The sequence below is a fragment of the Centroberyx gerrardi genome, chromosome 24 (assembly GCF_048128805.1).
Source record: "Centroberyx gerrardi isolate f3 chromosome 24, fCenGer3.hap1.cur.20231027, whole genome shotgun sequence".
Classification (NCBI taxonomy): domain Eukaryota; kingdom Metazoa; phylum Chordata; class Actinopteri; order Beryciformes; family Berycidae; genus Centroberyx; species Centroberyx gerrardi.
The window spans coordinates 15,111,739-15,134,209 of record NC_136020.1 but is presented as its reverse complement, the minus strand read 5'-3'; the positions used below and the strand labels follow the sequence as shown (position 1 = coordinate 15,134,209).

At 43.1% G+C, this 22,471-nt stretch overlaps 1 protein-coding gene across 3 annotated transcripts in view; it reads right to left on the bottom strand.

Annotated features, from left to right (window-relative positions):
* Positions 1-3,678: 3,678 nt before the first annotated feature.
* Positions 3,679-22,471, bottom strand: part of dock4b (dedicator of cytokinesis 4b) — a 118,174-nt gene continuing 99,381 nt past the window's right edge. For 2 of the 3 annotated variants that reach the window (XM_078282213.1, XM_078282215.1), the window contains exons 41-52: positions 22,006-22,092; positions 20,498-20,674; positions 17,442-17,525; positions 16,632-16,751; positions 16,139-16,260; positions 14,820-14,940; positions 13,280-13,361; positions 11,821-11,930; positions 11,590-11,662; positions 9,129-9,245; positions 8,230-8,294; positions 3,679-6,166 (exon numbers count right to left, since the gene is read on the bottom strand). In XM_078282213.1, coding sequence (XP_078138339.1) covers positions 5,699-6,166; positions 8,230-8,294; positions 9,129-9,245; positions 11,590-11,662; positions 11,821-11,930; positions 13,280-13,361; positions 14,820-14,940; positions 16,139-16,260; positions 16,632-16,751; positions 17,442-17,525; positions 20,498-20,674; positions 22,006-22,092 — 1,626 coding nt within the window. In that variant the 3' untranslated portion in view covers positions 3,679-5,698. The remainder of the gene's footprint in view (positions 6,167-8,229; positions 8,295-9,128; positions 9,246-11,589; positions 11,663-11,820; positions 11,931-13,279; positions 13,362-14,819; positions 14,941-16,138; positions 16,261-16,631; positions 16,752-17,441; positions 17,526-20,497; positions 20,675-22,005; positions 22,093-22,471) is intronic. The other variant, XM_078282214.1, reaches the window with a different exon arrangement.

Genomic DNA, 22,471 nt, shown 5'->3' with positions numbered 1-22,471 from the left:
ACTTGCTTTAAACCCAAATATAGGGTTATCATAGGTACAGCTACATTGCATGGGACAAATGTTTCTGTGGGATTCAATAGAATAAATAGTTTGAGGAAATCCCAGTTTTCAAGTAACTTCTAACCTTCAAACTTGGAAGGACAACCACAGTATTCATATCACATTCAGACCTATACATTGTTTCAAGTGTACTATGCATTATTGTGTATCCTAGCATAGTATATACTGTTTCAATGCAAACTATACCAAAGCACTGTAGAACAGAACCAATTCCAGGACTGCAATCCAACAGTGATGCAATAAGATGTTAAGAGGCTGCATTTAGGGCGTGGCAAGAATGGTACAAATAAAGATATCAAGAATCAGGTCATGCTAATAAATCTCAAACTTCACACAGGTATAGTTTAGCAGGGGTATGAGACAACATTTTAAGGTAATGTACGCTTATCTAATATCTGAGGACTGTTATTTTCCTGGTCGCTTACATATTTTCACTTGTGAGCAAGTTCAATGTAGTGCTGACAATGATGAATATTTACTTATTGATTTTTTTAATGCGTACATACAAAAAATTTTACTCCACAGTCCCACCACATTGTAAGAGTGGATGAAAGATTTTAACAGTCTGAAGTCGTTTTCCTCTGCATTGTCAGCGCAAAGGTTGAAGCCTGCAACTGTTATGATTATCTGCAGTGTTTTTAAAGAAATACTGCACAAATCTGACAGTGATACATGAATATATACAGTATATCTCCTCCACGAAGAACACATTCACGCACACATGCACACGCACGCACACTCACACACCTGCATTTCCCTGATCTCTCTTTGTCTTGTGCTGCTCCTCGGCATTCAAACCATTTGAAACTACAGCAGTCAACTCCCCGTACAGCTGAGGCAACAGTCCTCCTCTGAGGACAGCACAAGTCAAAAAATTAAACTTCACTCATCTTGCCATTAAAAACAACCTGGAGCATTTGAAGCTGTCAGGTAGAAATCCCCCATAAGCTGCTGAACACAACAGAGCAGATATAGGAGAGAAGCGGGAAGATAAAACACGCCATCTATTCTTGCGAGTTTCCCTTTGAAAGTTCTCCTCTGTGTGCCTCTGAGATGGAGGTTCTTTGCTCCCTGCAGAGCTGCTCCAGCTTCTCCTCTCCCTGGAGAGATTTGCAGAGCGAGACAAACACCTTGGGTTTCTCTGCGGCTGTGTGTTCTCCAAAATACGCCCCAGGCAACTTTAAATTAATACCTAGCACTGCCTTTCCCCTGATAATTATGTATCATCACCCGTGAATGCTATAAACGGAGGATGTTTAGTGCCATTATAATAGGGCTAAACTGTTCCTGCAAAAACCTTGCGCTGGATATAATGAATGCTGTATTTTTTTTAAGAAATGTGCGGGATGCCTTCACAATTACAGGGAGACCGTACAGGTTCATAATATTTACATGCTATTTTAGCTCTGTGCCTTCCAGCATGGTTCCTTTGTTGTAAGGAAGCTATGTATGCTCACAAATGCAAAATGTCAAAGTCTGGGATCAGCAGAAATTTGTCGTCTGCTTAACCCTCTCCTCACCCTTTACCAAGACAGCCTTTGTTCCCCGTCACAAGAAGAAGAATGCAGCTCCTCTTCCACTAAGCCCTGCCTGCAACGTGGGCAGATTTGACAAGCCCGTGGAGGTTTGTAACTGACAACAATTCTCCCAGGCTCGCTGAATGGCGGGGGCATGTCTCTCCCGTTGCTGCAGCATGTGCCCTCTGTTGCAAGGAGACTCTCCCATTAGCAGGGATTTCATTCCTGACATGATAATTGCTGTCAAATTACAGCCAACCACCGACAATTATGACGAGTGCTGACAGGTGAAGTGCGCTCGTCTCCCAATCACCGCTCTCCACAGTATGTTTACAATATTGCTTAAGCTCCCAAGGCCAAGCAGCTCTATTCCCACATTAACACACAAAGCTGTTGTGGTGATCATATAGGGAGAGCGGTCTTCAGCTCAACCATGGTGGGGGATAATTAGATGCTTTGTTATGAAGGGGAACTTGCTCCCTTGGTTGTATGTGTCTTCTCCTATCACACACCAGTAACTCATAAACATATTTAGCCTCTGAACCATGTAGGGGGAGCCAGGAACAGATTCTTCAGGCTTGAACAACAACAATTTGAAATCTTAATAGTACTTAATACTCAATCTGAGCTGTTCTGCTTTATGTTTATATAGAATGCATGCCAGCATTTGGCAGTTGCCTTGCTTAAATGCAAACATACATATCTCACAGGCATTTTACAGATAATTAGCATCCACCCCTCATGGCAGCATACATCCAACCCACCAAGTGGCCATTATTTCCATAAATAGATTAATTAATTACATGGTTTGCCAGTTGTTCCTTTGTCTTTGATGCACCAAAAGACATTGTGCCCAATAACACCTGCCTAAAGAGACAAAGAGCTATAGGGATATGAGAACATTTGCTTATAGGTATGCATGCACTGTATTATTTTGGAGAAACTGGTGCCTTCAGGAGCTGATTTTTGACTTGACAGTTAAATTCTGTAAGAAAGCTACTGGCTGTTTCACACTTCCATAGTCTCCCTACTTACTGTATGTTAGACTAAAATACTGTAGCCTAGCATAGTATCGCAGGTTACTAACAGTCAAAGTTGTTAAATAAATATGTATAATGGCTAATAAAACATCCATCGACTTTTTGGGAAGTTAATGGGTCAACTCACCTTTTGCATGTTACATAGGAGTACCACCGAAAGCATCTCGTGACTCTGGTAAATACCTCTGTTCTGTGCACGTGCTAACGCGTTAGCATAACGTTAAGTGCCCGTAGGCAACTAGCATTGTCTAAGATAAGAAGACAGACCTTTCAGTAATCCGCAGTTGAGTTTGTTTTTTTTGTTTTTTTTTGCCAGTCCTCTCTTCACATAAAGGGTAAGTTGACCACCAGGCCAATTTCCCAAAAGGTCAGTGGAGTGCTTTTAGACCCCAAAGACAAAGTCTGACCACTTGTATGAAGCACCAGGAAAAATACTGAACTTACCGCATCTGCTGAGGTCAGTCTGAGGTCTGTAGTTTGCTTCAAGGACATCCAAGGAATTCATTAATTAAAGCGAAAGCAAAGATCAAGTGAAACTATATTCCATACAGGCCTTGGAAGTTAAAATCCACAAATCATTTCATTAGTTATTTTTCTTGTCTGAGGTAAACCAAAACTCTCCCATACCTAAGCAAGTTGTAATAGAGTGCGATAGTTACCATGTTTCTCATTAAAATAAAATAAATAAATAAATAGCCACTTAATGTTTTTAGGTTTCCCTCATCCTCCCTGCCTTTGCTCACTTTCTATTTCCTTCAAAAGCAGGAAGTGATCTAAGGTGTGTGTGGACATTTCAGGTGTGGGATTTAGGATGAGACTGCATACACCAAGCAATACAAAGCCTCCCACATGAACATCTATACACACTTCATAAATCACATAAATACTGTCAAGGGAGTCTTTTCGCCTGATAGAGTAAAATGAAAATGTCATTTGAACATACACTATAGTATGACAAGACACACTCGAGTCACAAGTCACCAACTTCTGAGATCTTATGATGACTAAATTATAATAAATTATAAATCTATTGATCAAGCCATTTTTATTACATAGGGCAGTTTATTGAACTTGTAAATGTGTTAGGTGTCGTTATGCATGACCTTAGTTTTTCTACACTCACAAAACCATAAAATTTTGAACATTTATAATAATAATTTGCTGTTTCAACATTCAAAGCTGTAAATTGTTATAGCTACATTTTGTTAAAAACACATTATTTACATTAATAGTAATACACAAAAGTACTATATTTGGCATACTTACAACAATCTCATCATATAATTTACAATTTCTCAAGTACTGATTAATGTGAATATTTAATCCCAAAAATTCACAACAAATCAAAAAGTAAATTAACCATACAAAAGTGAAACATAGAAACAATACTGAAGTTAATTTCCAAAAAAAAAAAAAAAAAATGTTGCACGGAATTTAAGAGTGATCAATATTTTATGCTAAAATTTCCTCTTTTTTACAAAACAGTGTCAAATCTGCTTGTCACAGAACACTCACTTCACTGCCTAAATGTGGTTGAACTGGGCGACTAATTATAGTGCAGTCAACTGACATCCATCTTTTTAACCAAACAGAAAGTAAATCTCATATTCAACTGTACAAATATTTCACTATACAACGATTAGTTTGAAAACGTTTCTCCGAAAGCTTCTCCAATAGAGCGTCAGCCCTCATGTTTTGTAGGGTTGCCGCTGACAGGCTAGAGAGTGGCAGCTAGACATGAAACTCTGTTCTATTCTAATTACTGCTTTGTCAAATAGAGTCCTTAATAACAGTACTGGTCATAATACAGATGATAAAATCTCTTTTGTGCTTGTCTAAAGTTACCTCTAATCAGTCGACTACAGTTTAGTCAGGATTTTTGGGTGTCAACATAAAATCAGTTTCAAAATTGTGTCTTTCTTCAAATCAGCTTAAAAAAAAAATGTCTGTCTTTTTGAGCTGAGCGTTTCCAAGTTTCTTGTTTCCAGGTTCCAGTTCCGAAAAGTTCTAGGGTTCTTTACAGCATACTGTACATTTTCCTTTGGCACAATACTTGGTAAAACCCCCTAAAGATCTGTTGTCATGTACATCATGCAGGAGGGGACAGGGTGTGTTCACGATTGCCGCTCTGACAGATCCCAGGTCAATGACAAAACCAAGCTCCTAAACACTCAGCAGCGGTCACATTAACCTGTGCGTTTGGTGTAGGCTTATGATTTAAATGTGAAGGAGGAGCAATTCTTGACTGGGGACTTGCTGGAAAGATAAGAGGCTGATTTTAACAGATTCTAGCGAGAGAAGGATGGTAGAGTGGTTTGTTATGGTAGCAATTTCACACTGAAAAGCTCTTGAGTTTTCTGATTTACATATACCTGGATTTCATAAAATAAGACTCAAAATTGCTGTTATTACTGTGCTGAAGTGTCCTTGATCAAGCTTTTGTATATCAATGAGTAAAAATCCTATAATAGGGTCATTAGTTTTGTCAGAACATTAAAATTCAGGTATAACAGCAACATATATCCATTGCCTGTGTGGATATGACTATGGGAACACACCCTTGTCTACTACACTTCACTGAAATGCATACGCGAGACCTCTAGCACCTTTTTAGCCATACAGTATACAAAAGTACGGAGTACTTAAAAAACGTGCAAGACTCACGGATAAAAGACTCTGTTTCCAATACTTAAGGCAAAAACACTTCTCATATATACCAATATACATATATTGGGATTATTACATCTATCAAAACTGTCTTTTTTTTAGAATGTTCCGGTAAACATATTTTGAGATGACCACGGTGAGCTATGGTATGTACTAGAGCTAAAAGTGCGGAATGACAAAGTCATTGCAATGCCCCCTATTAAATACAAAACGGGACAGTCTCTTCAGTTTCTGACTGCCTGTCAATCTATAGGCCTATGTCTTTCATTGGAGTATATTGGTCAGGAGTGTCAAACCGAAGATCAAAAAAACAAGTGAGTGCCCAGTAGAAAAGTGCAAAATGCGCCAGTGTGTTTCTTCCATCCACTACTACCAGCCCAGGCCCTCGCCCTATCCACGGCCCAGAACCAGCACCTATAGCTGGGAGACCTTCCTGGGCAGAGGCCTGGGTCTGGGGACTCGAGGGTCGGAGGTCCCGTCCAGCTTCATGCTGCCTGTGCGGAGCTGGTGAGGCTTGGGCGGCAGGGCCGGGGGGTCCGTCTGGGGGGGGATGGAGAGACTGTGGGGCAGCGGCACGGGCCTGCGGGGGTTGTTCCTCTCGTACACACTGTAGGGGGGCGGCGTCTTGTTCTCTCTGCGAATCGGCTCGTCGGAGCTGCTGGAGACGGAGTTTGGCATGGTGGTGGGCGGGGGCAGGGGCAGGGGCAGCGGGTGGGTGGAGTGGTCGCCCGCGGGCAGCTCGGTGCCCGAAGCCTCCGAGACGCTGCAGCGACTGAGGGAGGAGATGCCGCTGCTGTAGCTGCCGGAGAGAACGGGGGAGTTGGAGACCAGGCCGGCTGACTGGCACTCGGTGGGCGAAGGGGTGAAAGGTGGCGCCGTGGTCTAGAGGGAGAGAAAGGACAACCGGAAACCTCATGAACTTCTCTTCTGGTGTATTGTTCAGATGCTTTTTCATTGTATAGACTCCTGTAGTTGAGATGAACAACATTACTTTGCATCTACATCTTAAGGTAATCACAGAATTGTAATATACATACATAGTCTGACATGATTTTAGCATTTTTTCATGCCTAAAATCTAAGGAGCCAGTGATGGTAAGTGCTTGTGACCATACTGTGCACATTACATCCACTGTTCTGCCATCTCCCACACGTGTGCTGACACAGCTGTATAGAAACAATAAATACTTAATAAAAGAGTCACTCAACAGATTGAGAGGGCCAGGTTTTTCCACTTCATCAACTGGTCCTGTGCACTCAGACGAAAAAACACAATATGCCGCGTTTCCCCGACTCTAGAATCCGATCGCTCATCAAAATGTTTTTCTAAGCAATTACACGATGCTGCCATTATATCTGCTTACACTTAATTGGGCCTAGTGAAGAGTACAATTGATCAGTAAGGTTGTATCGCTCACGCTACAGGGGGCACACACAAAGTGGATTCCAGTCATCAATCAGAAGTAACCATTCGACATGCCGGTTTCACATTTGTGTCTGGCATGCTGAAAATCTGTATATTTAATAGAATGCTGACAAGCACATGTAAACTCCTGACCTCCTTTTCCATAGAGATGCTACTACTTCTATATATCATTTCTACCTCTGAAGAAGAGTAACACTGCAACACTGTCAGACCGGCACGGTGTGTTTTCTGCTGGTTCACTACTGTCCTGGGGTTTGTGGCTCTAGTAATGGGCCCCTGGCTGCACTGTGGTGTGTGTGTGTGTGTGTGTGTGTGTGTGTGTGTGTGTGTGTGTGTGTGTGTGTGTGCATGTGCCAGGTAATAGAGCCTGTTGGAGGTCTACAGAGGACTTGTCCCTGGCTGTGCTGTGATGGGCAGCTTAGCGCTTCGCTTCAGGCCTTTGCTCTTACCAGAGCAGTCACACACAAACACATACACACGCGCACACACATACACACACACAAACCTGATTGACAGAGCATGCTGAGTGCTGAGCTGTCACTCACACATCGGTTTCAGGAGTTGTTCTGTCTCGCTCTCTTTTTCTCTCTCCCTCACGCACATACACACACACACACACACACACACACAAGCACACACAAACAACCACATTCTTGGTAGTTGTCACATGTAAGAAGACTTTGCACCCACAACACAGCCGGGAGCTTAGCATTGTTGCTTGTGTCAAGCTCACAAAGAACACACTGATAACTGTTAGCAGGAGACAAGCCTCGGTTCGTCAAACAGAGTTTCAAAACAACTTTTTACCCTCATTAAATGCTCATTCAGTGCTTTGCTTGTTCACCTTTTCTAGACCTCCTCTGCATATGCAGGCTGGTATTAACTACTAAGAGGCTCATTAACAATACATCAGAGCATGCGAGAGAAATCAATTTATCTGTAGATGAACATAAAAACACTTGAGATGATATTTTAAAACCCGGTTCAACACTTATTAGTCAACACCTGCTGTAGGGTACATTCAGTACAGCACACAGAGGTGTGATCACATCACTTCTCTTAGAGGAAAAAAAACCCAAAATAACTAACAAATGGGGTTTCATCTTTTAAATGTAACTTCACAGACAAAGACATCTGGTGAAGTTGATCAAATTCACCTGTTTTTTTCATATTTACGAAAGGCAGGTTCAGGCGATATCTTGTCGGAGCAAAAAAATTGAACACAGCGGGCAACAGTTGTGTCTAACTGGTGTATGCTCAACAAAAAGCGCCCTGGGATAAAAATACATACTCGGCAGCTTCAGTGAACTAGGATGCAAAGTTTCCCGGGCCATGAGCTGACCCAGTATAGGACAAAGACCCTGGAGCTGTTGAGTAGGGCTGTTAGCAGCGCAGGACAAAGGCCTGAGGCTGCCGCCGAGCAAGGTCAGGCTGACTCAGAGAGACAGAGAGTAGACAAAAACCCTGACCAACCGACTGACCGTCAGACAGAGAAACTGATTGAGGGGAACAGAACCAACCTTCTGCGGCGATCTGGACGTGGAGACAGGTGACTGCGACCTCATGTTCTTCGCTGAGGAGCCTGCTGACAGCCAGACGAAAGAGAGAGAGAGAGCAAGAGAGAGACACAGAGAGAGAGAGGGAGAAAGAGAGAGAGAGAGAGAGGAAAAGAGGGCAAATTCAAATTAGAGGACCATTTTCTACCAGTCACCAGGATGACACAACATGAGTCACGCAAACATACACACATAGAGCTGAGAGGGCCGGTAGCTTAAAGCATCAATGAATCAAATAAGCGCTGATGTGCTGCAGGTCCTTTAGGCTGCCTTAAGCTGTTTCTACATCCAACAGCTGTTTCTTCTCTATGCAGTGAGGGCAAAAAAAACAAAACAATACAAAAAAAAAAACAACACTCCATCTGCTTATTACGCTGCTGGGCAGTGCAATACATCAGAAAGCACTGGGGAATAAGTCAACTCTGTAGCATCTGTAAATAAATGAATAACTAAAACAGAGGTTGGGTCGATGGTGGAGAAAACTGTTGTTGAAATGTATGACATGCATTTCTCAAGGGGAGTGAAAAAATAACAAATCCAGGAATTGACTGGAATTTCAATGGGATTGACTTCGGCCCTCTAAAAATCCAAAGAGATGTGCACACTTGTTCTCAGCTGGACTAAAACATAAAACATCAACATTTCAAGCAGGTTAGTAGAGGATACCGCTGCTGGTATTATCATTCATGTGGTTGTTAACAGGAGAAGAAAGCCAGGGGAAAAAAAAGAGATAGTAGCTGAGAGCGGCAGATAGGAAAACACCATAGCAGAAGAGGTGGAGAAAGCACCAGATGTCAAAAGCCGGAGCGGAGAATTAGTACCATTCCTCAGCGGTGGATTTATTTTGCGGTTGGCCAGTTTACCTGAGTACGGTGGCCTAGGAGGGACAGGAGGGCATAGAAATTTGCCCACAGAGTCAGAGAAGTACGGAGCGCCCTCTTTGACACTGTCTAGGCTCCAGCTACTGGGCGTTGGTCTCACTTTGGTACAGCACACAGAAACATCACACATCAATCAACAGGTCATCGAGTTACACAAGACAACATGGAGAACACAGTGATCACAATGCACATTTCTATTGAGATGGATGCTATGATAACTGACAGTGTACTAAAAATGATCAATGGATTATTATCATTTGTTAAGAATACATTCTGCCCTACAAAGCCAAGTTGCAATAAAAGTCAAAGATCAAGACTAGGGTTTAGATTTCATATCAACAAAAAATATACTATTACATTTATACTAAACTATATGTCATCCACTTGAGGACCAACAAAACCTTTGGCAGGACTCTCAGTGTCACGATTTGCTCTTCAACTTTTTAGGGCAGCATTAATAAGGTTTTTAAGTTCTGAAGGAGCTATCAGTAACATTTGAACCTGGTGAATGTTTAAGTCTATGGTAAATGTGCAGACATAAAAAAGAAAGGTAATGATAGAGCAGAGGTCAGTCATCTCTCAAGTCTATGGTAAATGTGCAGACATAAAAAAGAAAGGTAATGATAGAGCAGAAGTCAGTCATCTCTGACCATAAAAATCTGGAATTCATGTCACTAACATTGTCTTTTCATTATTGCTACATTTTCCGTTGGAATGTTGCTTTGTCTTTTTTTTCTTTGTTTCTCTCGCTCTGTCTCTCTCTGTCTTTTTCTCTCTCTCTCTCTCTCTCTCTCTTGTTGTTGGTGCTGATGTTTTATATCTATAAGTGTTGTTTTTAAAATGATGTACTCTTGGAAGATAAGCCCTTGGGCTAAAAGAGATCCAAATAAAAATAAAACAACTGAGTCAGGGATGATTGGTCAGGTCACAAAACATCTATAAGGCTGCAGTAGCTTGACACTAACTTGGCCAGAGAGCAGAGTTCAAAAGCCTGGCCATCCCAGTGTTAAGAGGCAAAGTGGTGTCTGATGAGCGCTATATTTCACTATGTATGTTTTAGCTGCAGTTGTAATTAGACGTTTGCAGCACGAGATCTGACAAACTGCACCTTTATACAATCACAGGTTCTCTGTGAATTCTAGCACCCTTCTTCATCGTCATATGCACAAGGTGTCGAGTTAATATATTGTGGTAATTCAGCTATATCTATCGCTGCATTATTTACAGTTCACGCTTAAATCACACGGAAAAGGGTGTGTCTGTTTGTGTGAATCGCAGGGAAAGTAACACATCCAAACTCTTCCCTCTTTACTTCAAGGTGTCTCATCCGCATTCCTCCCTAATTATTCCACAAGCAGTTCTGAAAGCCGCTCGACTGTTTTGTGGCATTTCCGCTCATGCAGCACCCTCCTTAATGCGGTATCGATAATAAAATCACAGAATCAGTCGGAGAAATCGCATCTTATTACTGCGACTTTCACCACCATGTGTACATCAGCTGTGCAAGGTGGTAGAGGATGAAATTTGAAAGGTGGGATATAAATTTCTCATCTTAGTTGATGTGAAGAAATAAATTTATTGTCTCAGAGCTTTGCGAAAGTTCAGAGAAAGCAATCAAACCGTTCGTTTTTTTTTTAATTACACATGGGGGGTCAGCTTTCAGTCTTAATTCAGCAGCATATTTTTCCCAGAAAATGCAAAAATATGCGTCTCCTCTCGCCTGCGCCAAGCTAAATGACAACTCAGGAGAGGAAAAGAGCACAACTAATAGATACGCCTTCATACATATGAATGTCACACACGTCCATCAGCGCTGCAGGAATACTACCTGCCGTTTTATTACTCTTCCAGGATGAAGAAAGATGAAAAGCTTTAATCTAGACAGTGTGTCTGGTTAGGAAACAGAAGAAGAAGCCGGCCGCGTGTTTGTGTGTGTGTGTGTGTGTGTCCTGAGGAGGCCGTGCTCCCCGAAGCAGCTGTGTGAAGACAGATGCCTCCAGACACTCTGTGGTCAACCTGTCACACACACTCTATGTCTGGACAGATGACCGCCGCCGTGGTCTCATAGGTACACACAGCGCTCGGACGATGACATAAGCATCAATGAATAATACTTAGAGAGGCCGCAGTGCTGCAACGCCCCTGCATTGTTCTGCTCCACTTATGAGAGCTATTGTTTTGAATTCCTACAGGAATTATAGCAGGTAGATGTAGGGTGGGGTTTTCTGATGGAGAATGAGAGAGAATGCTCCTCTTAATAAAAGGCTACACCTTATAATAGCACTACTTCACGGCATCAACCCATACTAGCATTATTATTTGAAAATGACTGTTGGAGGGGATTCCCTGCAAAGCGAGGGTGTATTTTGAGAGAGTCGAGTGGACAGTCCAGTGTGTACCGAGGAGGAAGCTGTACAAGATTGTGTTAAATGTGGTGTTTTACCTTTATCTGGCGCTGAGAGGTTGGGGTCACTCCTTGGTAGAGTGGTGTCACCTATCTGATGAGGAGGGGCTCTCTGCAGAGAACAAGTAGTTCAAATTACTGTCAAATACATACAGCATGAAGGAGTGTACTGTAAGTGTATTGTTTAAGGGATAACATAAGTATAACCAACCTGCTCACGTGTTTGTGTGTGCATGTGGTGTGTGTGTTTGTGTGTGTGTGTGTGTTAACCTGTGCAGGGTCCAGGGGGTTGGGGAAGATGGCACTAACTGGTCTCTCTCGTGGAGACAGACAGGCGTTTTCTCTGGAATGCTTGTGTTTGTCTGCCATCTGGGGCGAACCTGGGGGTCGACAGCAAGAGGTGTTAGAGTGGTTACACACACACACACACACACACACACACACACTAGGGACCAAATAGCAGCAAGGTGTTAGACTATTACCCACAAATGCTGGCAATCAGGAAAGGCCAATCTCTCTTTCTACCTCCAAGCCCATCCACCATTTTTTCTGCCTCACTAGCTCCACAACATGATAAATGGCCTGGTCTCACCTCACCACACCCCTCCCCCCTCCCCCCTCCCTCCCCCCACCGCCTTCAACCCCCGTCACCTCCTCTGCTGGATTGGACAATCGTACTGCCGGTGCCAGAGAGACTGAGACAGAAGCACAAGCCAAACCCCAACACAGGAACATACAGTAGGCCTATATGCACAGTATGCGCACACTTAGACACACAAACGCAGACAAACACAAAACCCCACCACACACACGCACGCGAACACACATACACGCATACACATACGCATACACACACACCTACACTTGCTCAAACCTTCTCCGCATTTGCACAAACAGCTTCAAATGGTTTTCTCCTCATCTGACGCTGGCTATAGATCGTGATCCATTAGTGAGTGCGATAGCTTTGGGATGGCTATCATAAGAGTATGAGATACCCATCGCTGGGTCCCATTCAGATAACACCGCCTCGGCAATAATTCTCTACAGTCTTTATGGGTAGACAGAGGCCATTTTTATAAGGGCACCGCCCGCTGCAAGCAGCTTGCCAAGGGGGAGTGTATACGCTTCCATAAACGTCTTCATATATTCTTACTTTTATGATGTGGATCAGGCAGAAACAAATTGGCACATCCGAGTGCGGCGAGATAAGAGGGCGGAAAGAGAGGACATTAGATATTCACACTCCACTGTGGTAGAGGCTTGTATGGCCTAGGCTGGGCTGGACTGGAGATTGTCTTGAGGGCTAAGAGGCACACTCCACAGAGCTGTAATCATCCTTTGTTCTCTCTCTCGCTCTTTCACGTTCTCCATCTTTCTCTCAACAGCATCTGTCTCCCCGTCTCAGCCCATTCCATTTTTCATCTCCGCTCATTTTGTATTCTCTTTTTTTTTTCTGCTCTTTCGGACTTTCCATTCCATCTCATCCCAGTCTATCCACCTGTCTGCTCCCTTTGTCTCATCTCACTCCTCTGCTGCTGTCCCTGGTGTAAGCCTAGCTGCGGCGTAACAAAACCTTTCTAACCTCTACAGGCAGGGTGTCCTAGCGGTGTGAGAGAACGTCCCGTCACTGAAAGGTCACACAGGCTCAGTCCCCATGTTCAGTGTTCACCTACATGCCTATAATGTAATGCGTTGTAAAATGAGTTTTGTTGCGGAGTGCCAGTCTTACCTCTGGCGCTGGAGGGGGCTGAGCTGGTGACGTTGGGCGAGGCAGAATGGTTGGAGCTGAGGCTTGAGGTAGATGGGCTGGGCTGCAGGGGGGAAAAAACAACAATAACTGCATTGTTATCATCAACCGGAACATCATCAGTATCCATGAACACATTATACACAACAACAACATAAATTAGCTTAGTTTATGATATGCTATTGCAAATTTTGCCAAGTCTTGAGGGTTGTGTGGAAGGTCTGGAAGGGTGCCAGTTTGAATCCCTGGACAAGCTGTGCAAATCTGAGTTGGGGGAGTAAATGAGTAATGCTCTTTCCTCACTTAACTACCACTGAAGTGCCCTTGAGCTCTTGCCTTGTTGCAGAGTAGCTGTTGGCCAAAAGTAGAAGATTATGGTACAACTAGGCAGCTCCCACATGCGGATGTATGAAATTGAATGAATGTGAAGCAGAGCGTTGCTGAAACAGGGCGTACGTGCTCAGCAAATCTTCCAGGGGTAAATGACGGTTCAAAAAAAAAAAAGTAATTGAAGACCGGGCAGAAAGTGCAAGGATGCCAATTAACTGTAGCTATCCCATTATATTTCCTGCAGGCTTCATTCTCTAACAGTTATTCTATTGGCTTATGTGATATTAGCTTTGCTATTAGTTTACCACACACACGGCCTGGTAAACTAACAGCAACATTATAAGAAGGCAAAGGTTTTTTTTTTTAAATGTAGTTATTTGTGCCTATCATTTCACATAATAGGCCTTAACGAGCTATAGGCATTAATGGAGTCAGCGGTGCAGGTCTTCCCCTTATTATAGCTGAGTATTTGTGGATGGATGGTGCTTTACCTCTTGTTGTTTGTTCCTTTTATTTTACAGCACTTTGTAACTTGAAATATGCTATGGAAATATAATCAATAATAATCATCATCATCACCACCATCACCGTCTTTCAGTGAATTTATTTGATTCATAGAAAAAGCTATGGTGTTCATATATAATGGTAATGCAGGTGCAGTCGGATCCCCGCCTACATGCTTCACACCGTCCTGTTTTCCACTGTTTCCTGGTATTTCCCGGCCTGCCAGGTGCAGCAGACAGCTTGCCAGGAGTTGTCGGCAGCTTTCTGAATTGGACAAATCTAGTTTAGATCACTGCCTAACTCCAGCGAGCTCCCTGGACAGACCACACAAAGCAATGTCTCCTTATTTGATATAATCATGACAATTTGGTCGGCCTGAACAAGCAGAGAGAAAGAGGGAGACAGAGTGTGAGGGAAAAGAGATGAGGACAGAATGGAGCGAGAAGAAAAACGGAGGATTAAAGTGATAAATTAAGAGAGAAAAGTATTGAAAGTGAGATTGGTAGGGAGCAGGAGGGTAAATGTTGGGATGTGGACTCAATCTGCTACCTTCAGAGGTATTCAGCCTCTGTGTGTGTCGGTGGGCGTGAGTGTAGGTTTGTGTGTGTGGGTGTGAATACGTGTGAGAGACAGACAGAGAGAGAGACAGAGAGAGAGAGAGAGAGAGAGAGAGAGAGAGACACAGTACCTGCATGTTGAAGACTTCGTCGGAACTCTCTGATTGCCCTGTGATGTTGCTGACTTCGTTGGAGGCCTGAGACGACAGAGAGGACGAGGAGTAGCGGTTCACCGCAGGGTAGCTGAGGGGGCTGAGGGAGGGAGGGAGAGAGAGAGAGAGAGAGAGAGAGAGAGAGAGAGACAGAGAGAGATGATTATGATAAAATGTTTTCAGTAAAGTGGGACTACAGGTTATGATACATGGTGGTTCGTTAGCTTTGAGAGGTTTCACTCACCGAGAATAAAATGTGAATCATAGAAAGTCAGATACAGACAGACAGACAGACGAGCAGAGAAACAAGACGAATAGGGAGAAAGAGAAGCAGACAATGTAAGATTAAAAGAAAATAACAGATGCAGAAATCACAATATTTGATCAAGACTGTGAGAAAATAGTTAGAAACCAAACATATTGGGGCCTTCAAGCAAGATGAGAGCAATACCCAAAAAAACACTAGCCCAGTTTGGTATTGGCAAACAGAGTAACCAAAAAATCAAAACCCAATAAGAGAAATGTCAGTGAGAGACTGAGGCGTGTGTGTGTGTGTGTGTGTGTGGGGGTGTGTGTCTGTGTCTTCGTGTGTGTCTGTGCCCCCTGGGATGAGGCTGTGGAGGCAGAATGTCGCAGGTAGACAGGATGGCAGGGTCACTGAGCACATCAAAACACATACACACACACTCTCGCACATGTACACACACACACACACACATGCACACAGTCTGCCCGCTGGCCTGGCAGCACACACACAGAAGTCTCCCTGTGGGTGCCAGTCGCCCCACCTACGCCCAGATGGAGCCACACCGGTACAGGAAAGGAAGGAACCAGAGAGCAAAGGAAAAGAGCGTAGTGTTCGAGGTGAGGCGGGGGAAAAAAAAGTAAAGAAAACAGATAAGTTGAAGGCAGAAGAGTGCAGGGTATGACGTCATGAGAAAGCAGAGTAAGGTTAGATGATATGGGAGAAGAGAAGAATTTAAAGTTCAAATCCAGAATTTATGTAGCCATATAAATTTAAGGTATATCTAGAGATTGATATGGAAAATTAGCTGTTTTTTTCCCCCATCTCTCATTGTAATTCAAAACACAAGTCAATGTTTCAGGGGACATTTTTCTTCAATGTTTAAAAGCAACAGAAATGTAAATAAAGAAGTAAATAACCTTACACGCTTGCAAAAATCATATATTTTCCTTGACAGTTCAATCAGAGAAGAATAAGCAAAGACGCTGACGGTGGTTCAATTAAGGATGGGGCTTTTAAAAGAAAAAGGGAGAAGAGGAAAACAGTTTGTCACCTGCGCCTGGCAACCCCTCTGCCCCCGTCTGGGCTGATGATGTTGGGCACCGAGTTCCTGCATGTGCGTGGGCTTCCGTTGGTGAAGTGCACGGGGCTGGCGCGCACGTAGGCCGGAAACTCCTGGGGTTTTCATTGGAGAGGAGAAAGTGCACATGATTATATGCTTCTTTGTGCCAGCGTGAAGTATGCAAATGAAACACACTACTGCAGATGAAGGAGGGGTGCTTAATGAGGGGTAGCCTTTCACTCGGAGGACTTAACCCCTTCGCCCAGAAGTCTAAACACGGCAGTCAGTTTGAGCTGTTGCATAGATTGTCCGCTTTCTGAGAGACTTGAAGACTGTAGGATTAAGCTTCTTTTTAATCTTAAAAAACTCTTCATCTCCCTGAAAACCGGACCGCTCACTGAATCTCAAATACAGTATGCATTCTTTGAAACGGTCATGTAATGAAGTATCTGTGGGTGATTGCAAGCATTGGCTTTTGGCCTACCTGTATGCCCAGACTGGACTTCATCAGGTGAAACTGGTCCACTAACTTCTTATGGAGAGGTCTCATATCCTGGGGAACAAACTTCTCATGCACGGCGAGGCCATACTCCAGGATGTGCGCCTGTATGACAGAAACCGGTTAATTGATTCTACAAATAGACCAAACTGCTGACACTAGATGTGAACCAGGTCAAAACGAACGGCAAAGCTTTTAATTATTCCTCAACTACTTTATTTCGAAACACGTATTCAAACGATGCTCATTTGCTCCTACTTAATCGCGTAAAACAAGGTTGCAGGTCAACATACTCACTGCAGAAACAACCATCTTAATCATTTACTCAAGTACTGAGTAAATGATTGTTGTTTTCATGCAAGTGAAAAATCTGTGAATGGAATGAGATACTATCATGAAATAAGGTGGATCACTCCACTAGTGTCGAGATAATGTCGCCTGATACAAGTAAATTCACAAAATAAGTTGATTTGCATTGGAAACAAGTGAAACTGCCTCACCCTATTGGCAGATTTTTTTCACTTGTTTTAAGAAAAATAGGATTTTAATACTCAATACAAAATTAAATGACATCTTAAAATTTATATTTTCTTTGTTTCCATGTTAGAAGTTGAAAAGAACTGCTCTTAAAAATAAGGTAGCCTATCATTGATCACCATCAAGTTTAAGTTCAATTTCTGACATTCACAAGCATTAGTGTAGCAGTGAACATACATAAAACATGCATTCCAGTTCACAGAATCCACATATCATCCACATATATGTAGACATCACGGGTTCATCTGCGTCACTAACCTGTTCAAACATGAGCTCCCTCAGTCTGCCGATCTTCTCCCCGTCCTCAGGGTGATTCATAATGTAGTCCTTCACAAAAAAGGCCTGTGCGGAGGCAAAACGCAGAACATCCGTTATGTACACACCAGGAGTTTGAGCAGTAGTCTTTCTGCACTGCAGCGTTACCTGAATCCCCACTGGGCTGACACAGTGAATTAGTGTCCACACATTTATTTATTTTTTTTGGAATCCTGGAAAAACATTCATGAACAAACTAAGCAACTGAGCAAACAGAGCATACTGACATCCAACTGCTCAAATGGGAGGAAATATTTCTGTCTTGGCTATTGTGAGTTGTGATATTAACTGTGAGTTAATATCAAGCTCAGGGCCGGAATAAAGGTATAAAGCTGCTAAAAAAAGAAAATAATAACACCGAGCCCATCTGGGATTGTTGGTGAGATCACAGGATTATATTTATTTTACTTTGATTTAGGAGCCAATGTGGTCTCAGATTCTAAAATACTCGGTCCTCATGGATTCATATCACTGCTTGCTGTTCAGATCATGTCTTCTAGGAAATGTTTTCAATATCATACTTGATTATGGCTTGCAGACTGCGCATCCCTTTTGCTTTCCCAGACATTTCCCTCAAAAAGACGATTCAGAGAAGCAGATAAGATGAAAAATGCATAGGTCTGCTTTGAATGATGATAAGTGTTTTTGTCGCAACCGTACATTAATCGCCAGCTCCCTGCTGTTTACAATGCCATCAACACTTGCGATGTGTCTACAGATTACAGTGAATCCTTTTCAATCTGCATCGGAGTACACAAAAGGGAGACAACAAACCAATGAAAGACCTGACTCACAATCTGCTTTCAAATCTGCCAGAGAAGGAAACAAAAAAAAAAAAAAAGGGACTCAAAGGTAAGGGGGAAGTTCACAAAAAGATCAGCATGGTTCCTCTCCCAAGGACACGGCTGTCTATCTCCAAAGAGACAGAACCAGATGAGAGTCAAAGAGGGCAGATGCTCACTGCCGCTTCAAACACAAGCACACACACAAGCACACACACACACACACAGATCCCAATCAGTGAATGCATGTGACTGTGGCTTGCACAGTCTGACTATGACTACCCAATAAAACACAGGTCTGCCCGCCACCAGAACACTATTATACCGGACAAATGTCATTCTCAGATGTCTATCTTTATCAAAAGACCATGTTGTTCCACCCTTGCATATATTAGTATGCAGTGCGTGTGACTTCCCTCTCCTCCCATATTAAAAACATCTAACACAGGTGGGCAGGAAATGAAAAACGCATGCAGAACTAGCTTTTTATTAGCTGAATATCATTACATCTTATAAAGGCCATGTAATGTATATATGCAACACCATTGTTCAGTGCCAAGGTGGTAATTTTAAAGAGAGAAGTGCAACGTTTTACCGGGAAATTCTATACAAGGACCTCCGGAAAAGCCAGCAAAAATAATCAATAATCTTCCACGAATGATGGAAATTTCTGGTCGGGCTGCAGGGAGTGGGACCTCGCCATGGAGTGGCTCAGTAAATCATTAGAAAAGTCCAATTAGAGATGGAACGCCAGGGGGAGGGAAATAAATCAGACAGCATTCTCCCTCAAGGGTTCCAACTCAAACTAAAGCGATAAATCTGAATATTAATAACGACAATTTCTCCTTCATTTGTAGCGGAGCGAACCGCCACAGCTGTCAATCGGCATTACGCAAATAAAATTAATTGATTTATGATGCATTCCGTGAGGTATTCCCTGCAATATTCCTCCGAAAAAAATGAGCGTTGATATGAATGGCAGCGTTATTGCTGAAGATAAAATAGCCCCATCGCAATCCACCTCAGAGAGAATAATAGAAATATATGTAATTCTGTATGATTAAAGTACGGATTATAAGTAACAATAACCACACTGCTGCCTTTTAAAGCAGCTGTTAGTTGTTAATATCTCATATATGCATAAATGGCACCAAGACAGATTCCTCTACACTTATTGTACTTGGTGAATGCAGTCATTCTGATCCTGCCAACAGTGAATTAGAGTAAGGGACTGATCTATAAATATGTTGGGGGTTCAAAGTGATTCCTTATAAAATAATTTCTCTAACAAAATAACGGGGGTATGGGGTGGAGAGCACTTCACCGACCCTTGCCTTTGTTGCTCAATCAAGTATCTTTCTAAGCTTAACAGGCTATTTCTACACAGAGGCACGCTCTTCTGCACACAACCCAACATGCGCACGCAAACACACACGCACACACGTATACACACAAAACGCACTCCCAGTGGGAAAGTGTGGTTGCTATGCGACACTGAGAGCGAGTCACTGAGTCCACACAGTTCGCTGAAGGTAAGAGCCATTTTCTTGAGTAGATTCTTGGTCCTCCTTTTCTTCATTTGTGCTCCCCCCGGGTAAGAAATTGCACTGTAGCTCAATAAAATGATGTTATCCTGCCATCTCCTATCAAGGAGTCCCATGCAAATTATTGTTTGTCAGTGGGCTTGGCTCTATTTCAATTTTTCCCTATCGATACGTTCATCTGTCTGCTACCACTTCGGTGTATAATATTACAGCTTCATAAACACTCCCGTCTAATTCATCCTGCCATTATCCAGACATCCGTCTCCCTCGCTTGCTCCGACTCCTCTATCTGCCATCTTTCCACCTGACCCCTCTCTCTCCCCGCATCCATCTATCCATCTATCCATCTGCTGACTCTCTCCACCCCTTCATACATCACCCATCCATCTAATTTACCGACTTCCACGCTCTCCACACTCCATCCGTCCATCTATCCATCCGCCCCCTCCTGCTCCTCTACCCATTCGTCCATTCGGTCAAACCCTCCTTTTCCCATCCACTCATCCATTCATGCATCCATCTATCTATCCATCTGTTCATCCCTCCCTCCCTCCACTGAAAGCCACGCTCGTACATCATCCGTCAATCCATATAGTGTCGACTCGGTCCACTCCTACTCATTCGCTCAAACCCTCAAATCTCATCCTCTATCCATCCATCCCTCCATCCGTACCTCCTGGTAGCGGGCCAGCCCCCCGTTGACGGCGGCGTCGATGACCCCGTTGAGGCACATGGTGAGGGGGTTGATGTTCTGCATCTGCCGGCTCTGACACTGGGTGATCAGCGTCCGCAGCTGCAGGTTCTTGTTCTCGATCACCTCGATGGCGTTCTCCAGCGGGCTCACCTCCACCTGCGGAAGGAAGGGTGTCATTCCAAAACAGCTATATATCCATTTTGCAAAGCTTTTCATTAAACCAGTCTTTCAAGAACGCAGACGATTCTATCCAAAACATTACTATTGCATGAGCAAAGGTCTTAAAAACAATCCACATTTTCATATAAACAGTGTTTCAGCCTATACCCAGTTCATGAAAGCTTTAACATTTGCTGTTCTAAACACCTGCTGTCAGGTAGGTCTTTCCTGGGAAAAATCCTCTTTGCTCACAGGAAGTGATGCGTTCTATGTTTCCAGCATCAACAACAGCATCTCTCAGATTACCACTTAAAGGTCTGACTCATAGCTCTAACCCATAATGGGCTTTACATTTAAGTCAAGTCAAGTTTATTTATATAGCCCTTTATCACAAGCATGTCTCAGAGGACTTTCGTGTTACTAATCATGCTGTGAGAGCAGTCGATTGATCTTGTTTTGGAATGAAACTCTGAATCATAGCACCTCACTCAGAAACAAACACAATTATGTTTACTTTTGCACATAATCATGGGTGCATAAAAACTCTTGTTCTTCTCTTCATCCTGTGTGTCTTTCTCTCTCCGTCTCTTTCTCTTTGCTCCGTCTCACACAAAGCTTAATCCTCCAGCTAATATAGGTTTTGCCAGTTCTGTATTTTATATGCTGTTGCACTGCATAACCATCATAAAATAACATTGGGTTCACAATCCACAATTTCACACCATGCTTAACAGCTATGCACGAAAGAATATGTGCTTAGATCAACAGAGAGAGGCAGAGCATTATGTTCTGCAGACACTGGACAAAACAGCATTTGAAATCCTCCCACTCCTCAGAGATTTGAATGAGTAGATTCAAGACTCAAAGCATTTGAGTGGATTTTAAGGCAGTGTAGGGATGGACTGACACCAATAGTGGTATCAAATATCATACTGATACCAGGCTAAAACTAGGTATCAGTATTGGAAAAATTCCCCAATAGTAAAATCCAATACAACGAACCATACAAGAACGTCAGAAATCAAAGGAAAGCAACTTACAGTAATGTTCTACCTTGCTACAGACAGCAGGACATTAGATCTGTCTAACGGAGGAAACCATTTGTGTCCTACAGCCCCAAACTAATGACCTCGGCCTATATTGTTCGGCGAAAGTAATGACTTGGATCAATACTTGGTAGTGGCTGTCAGTACTCGGAATTGCTATCTGCAATCAAAGAGCGGTATCGGTGCATCCCTAACACAGTTTGGCCTGGGAGTGGGGTTATTGCGTTGCAGTTTGATCTTCATGATCACTATATTGGAGGTTTTCCAGTTGGTCACACTCACCAGCTCTCTCTTCTCCACCTCGAACCAGCGGGAGATGCCCGGTAGACTCTGGACCAGAGTCAGTGTCGTCCTCTCCACCCACAGGCTCTGCATTAACACACACACAAACACTTATGAGTATCTAGTACTTAAGTGATTGCTAAACACACGTAAAAAAACCCCATTGCTGCTCACATAATGATTGATTCACGTGTATGTGTGCAGTACACACACGCATGCACACAAGCACACACACAAATGTAATTATCGATGCTTGGTTTGACAAAAACACGTGGGTATACCTACTGACAGACACCCACTCCAAGGTACTGTATGTGCATATGTCATATCTTATATCATCACTCATGTTCCAGCAATTACCCTGTCACCCAGCATGCTTGTCAATATGCCAACATCCCACAAGGTCAGAAGTGTACTCTGACAGCGTGCACACTATGGAAAATGTAGGATTCACTCTAGGCTATTA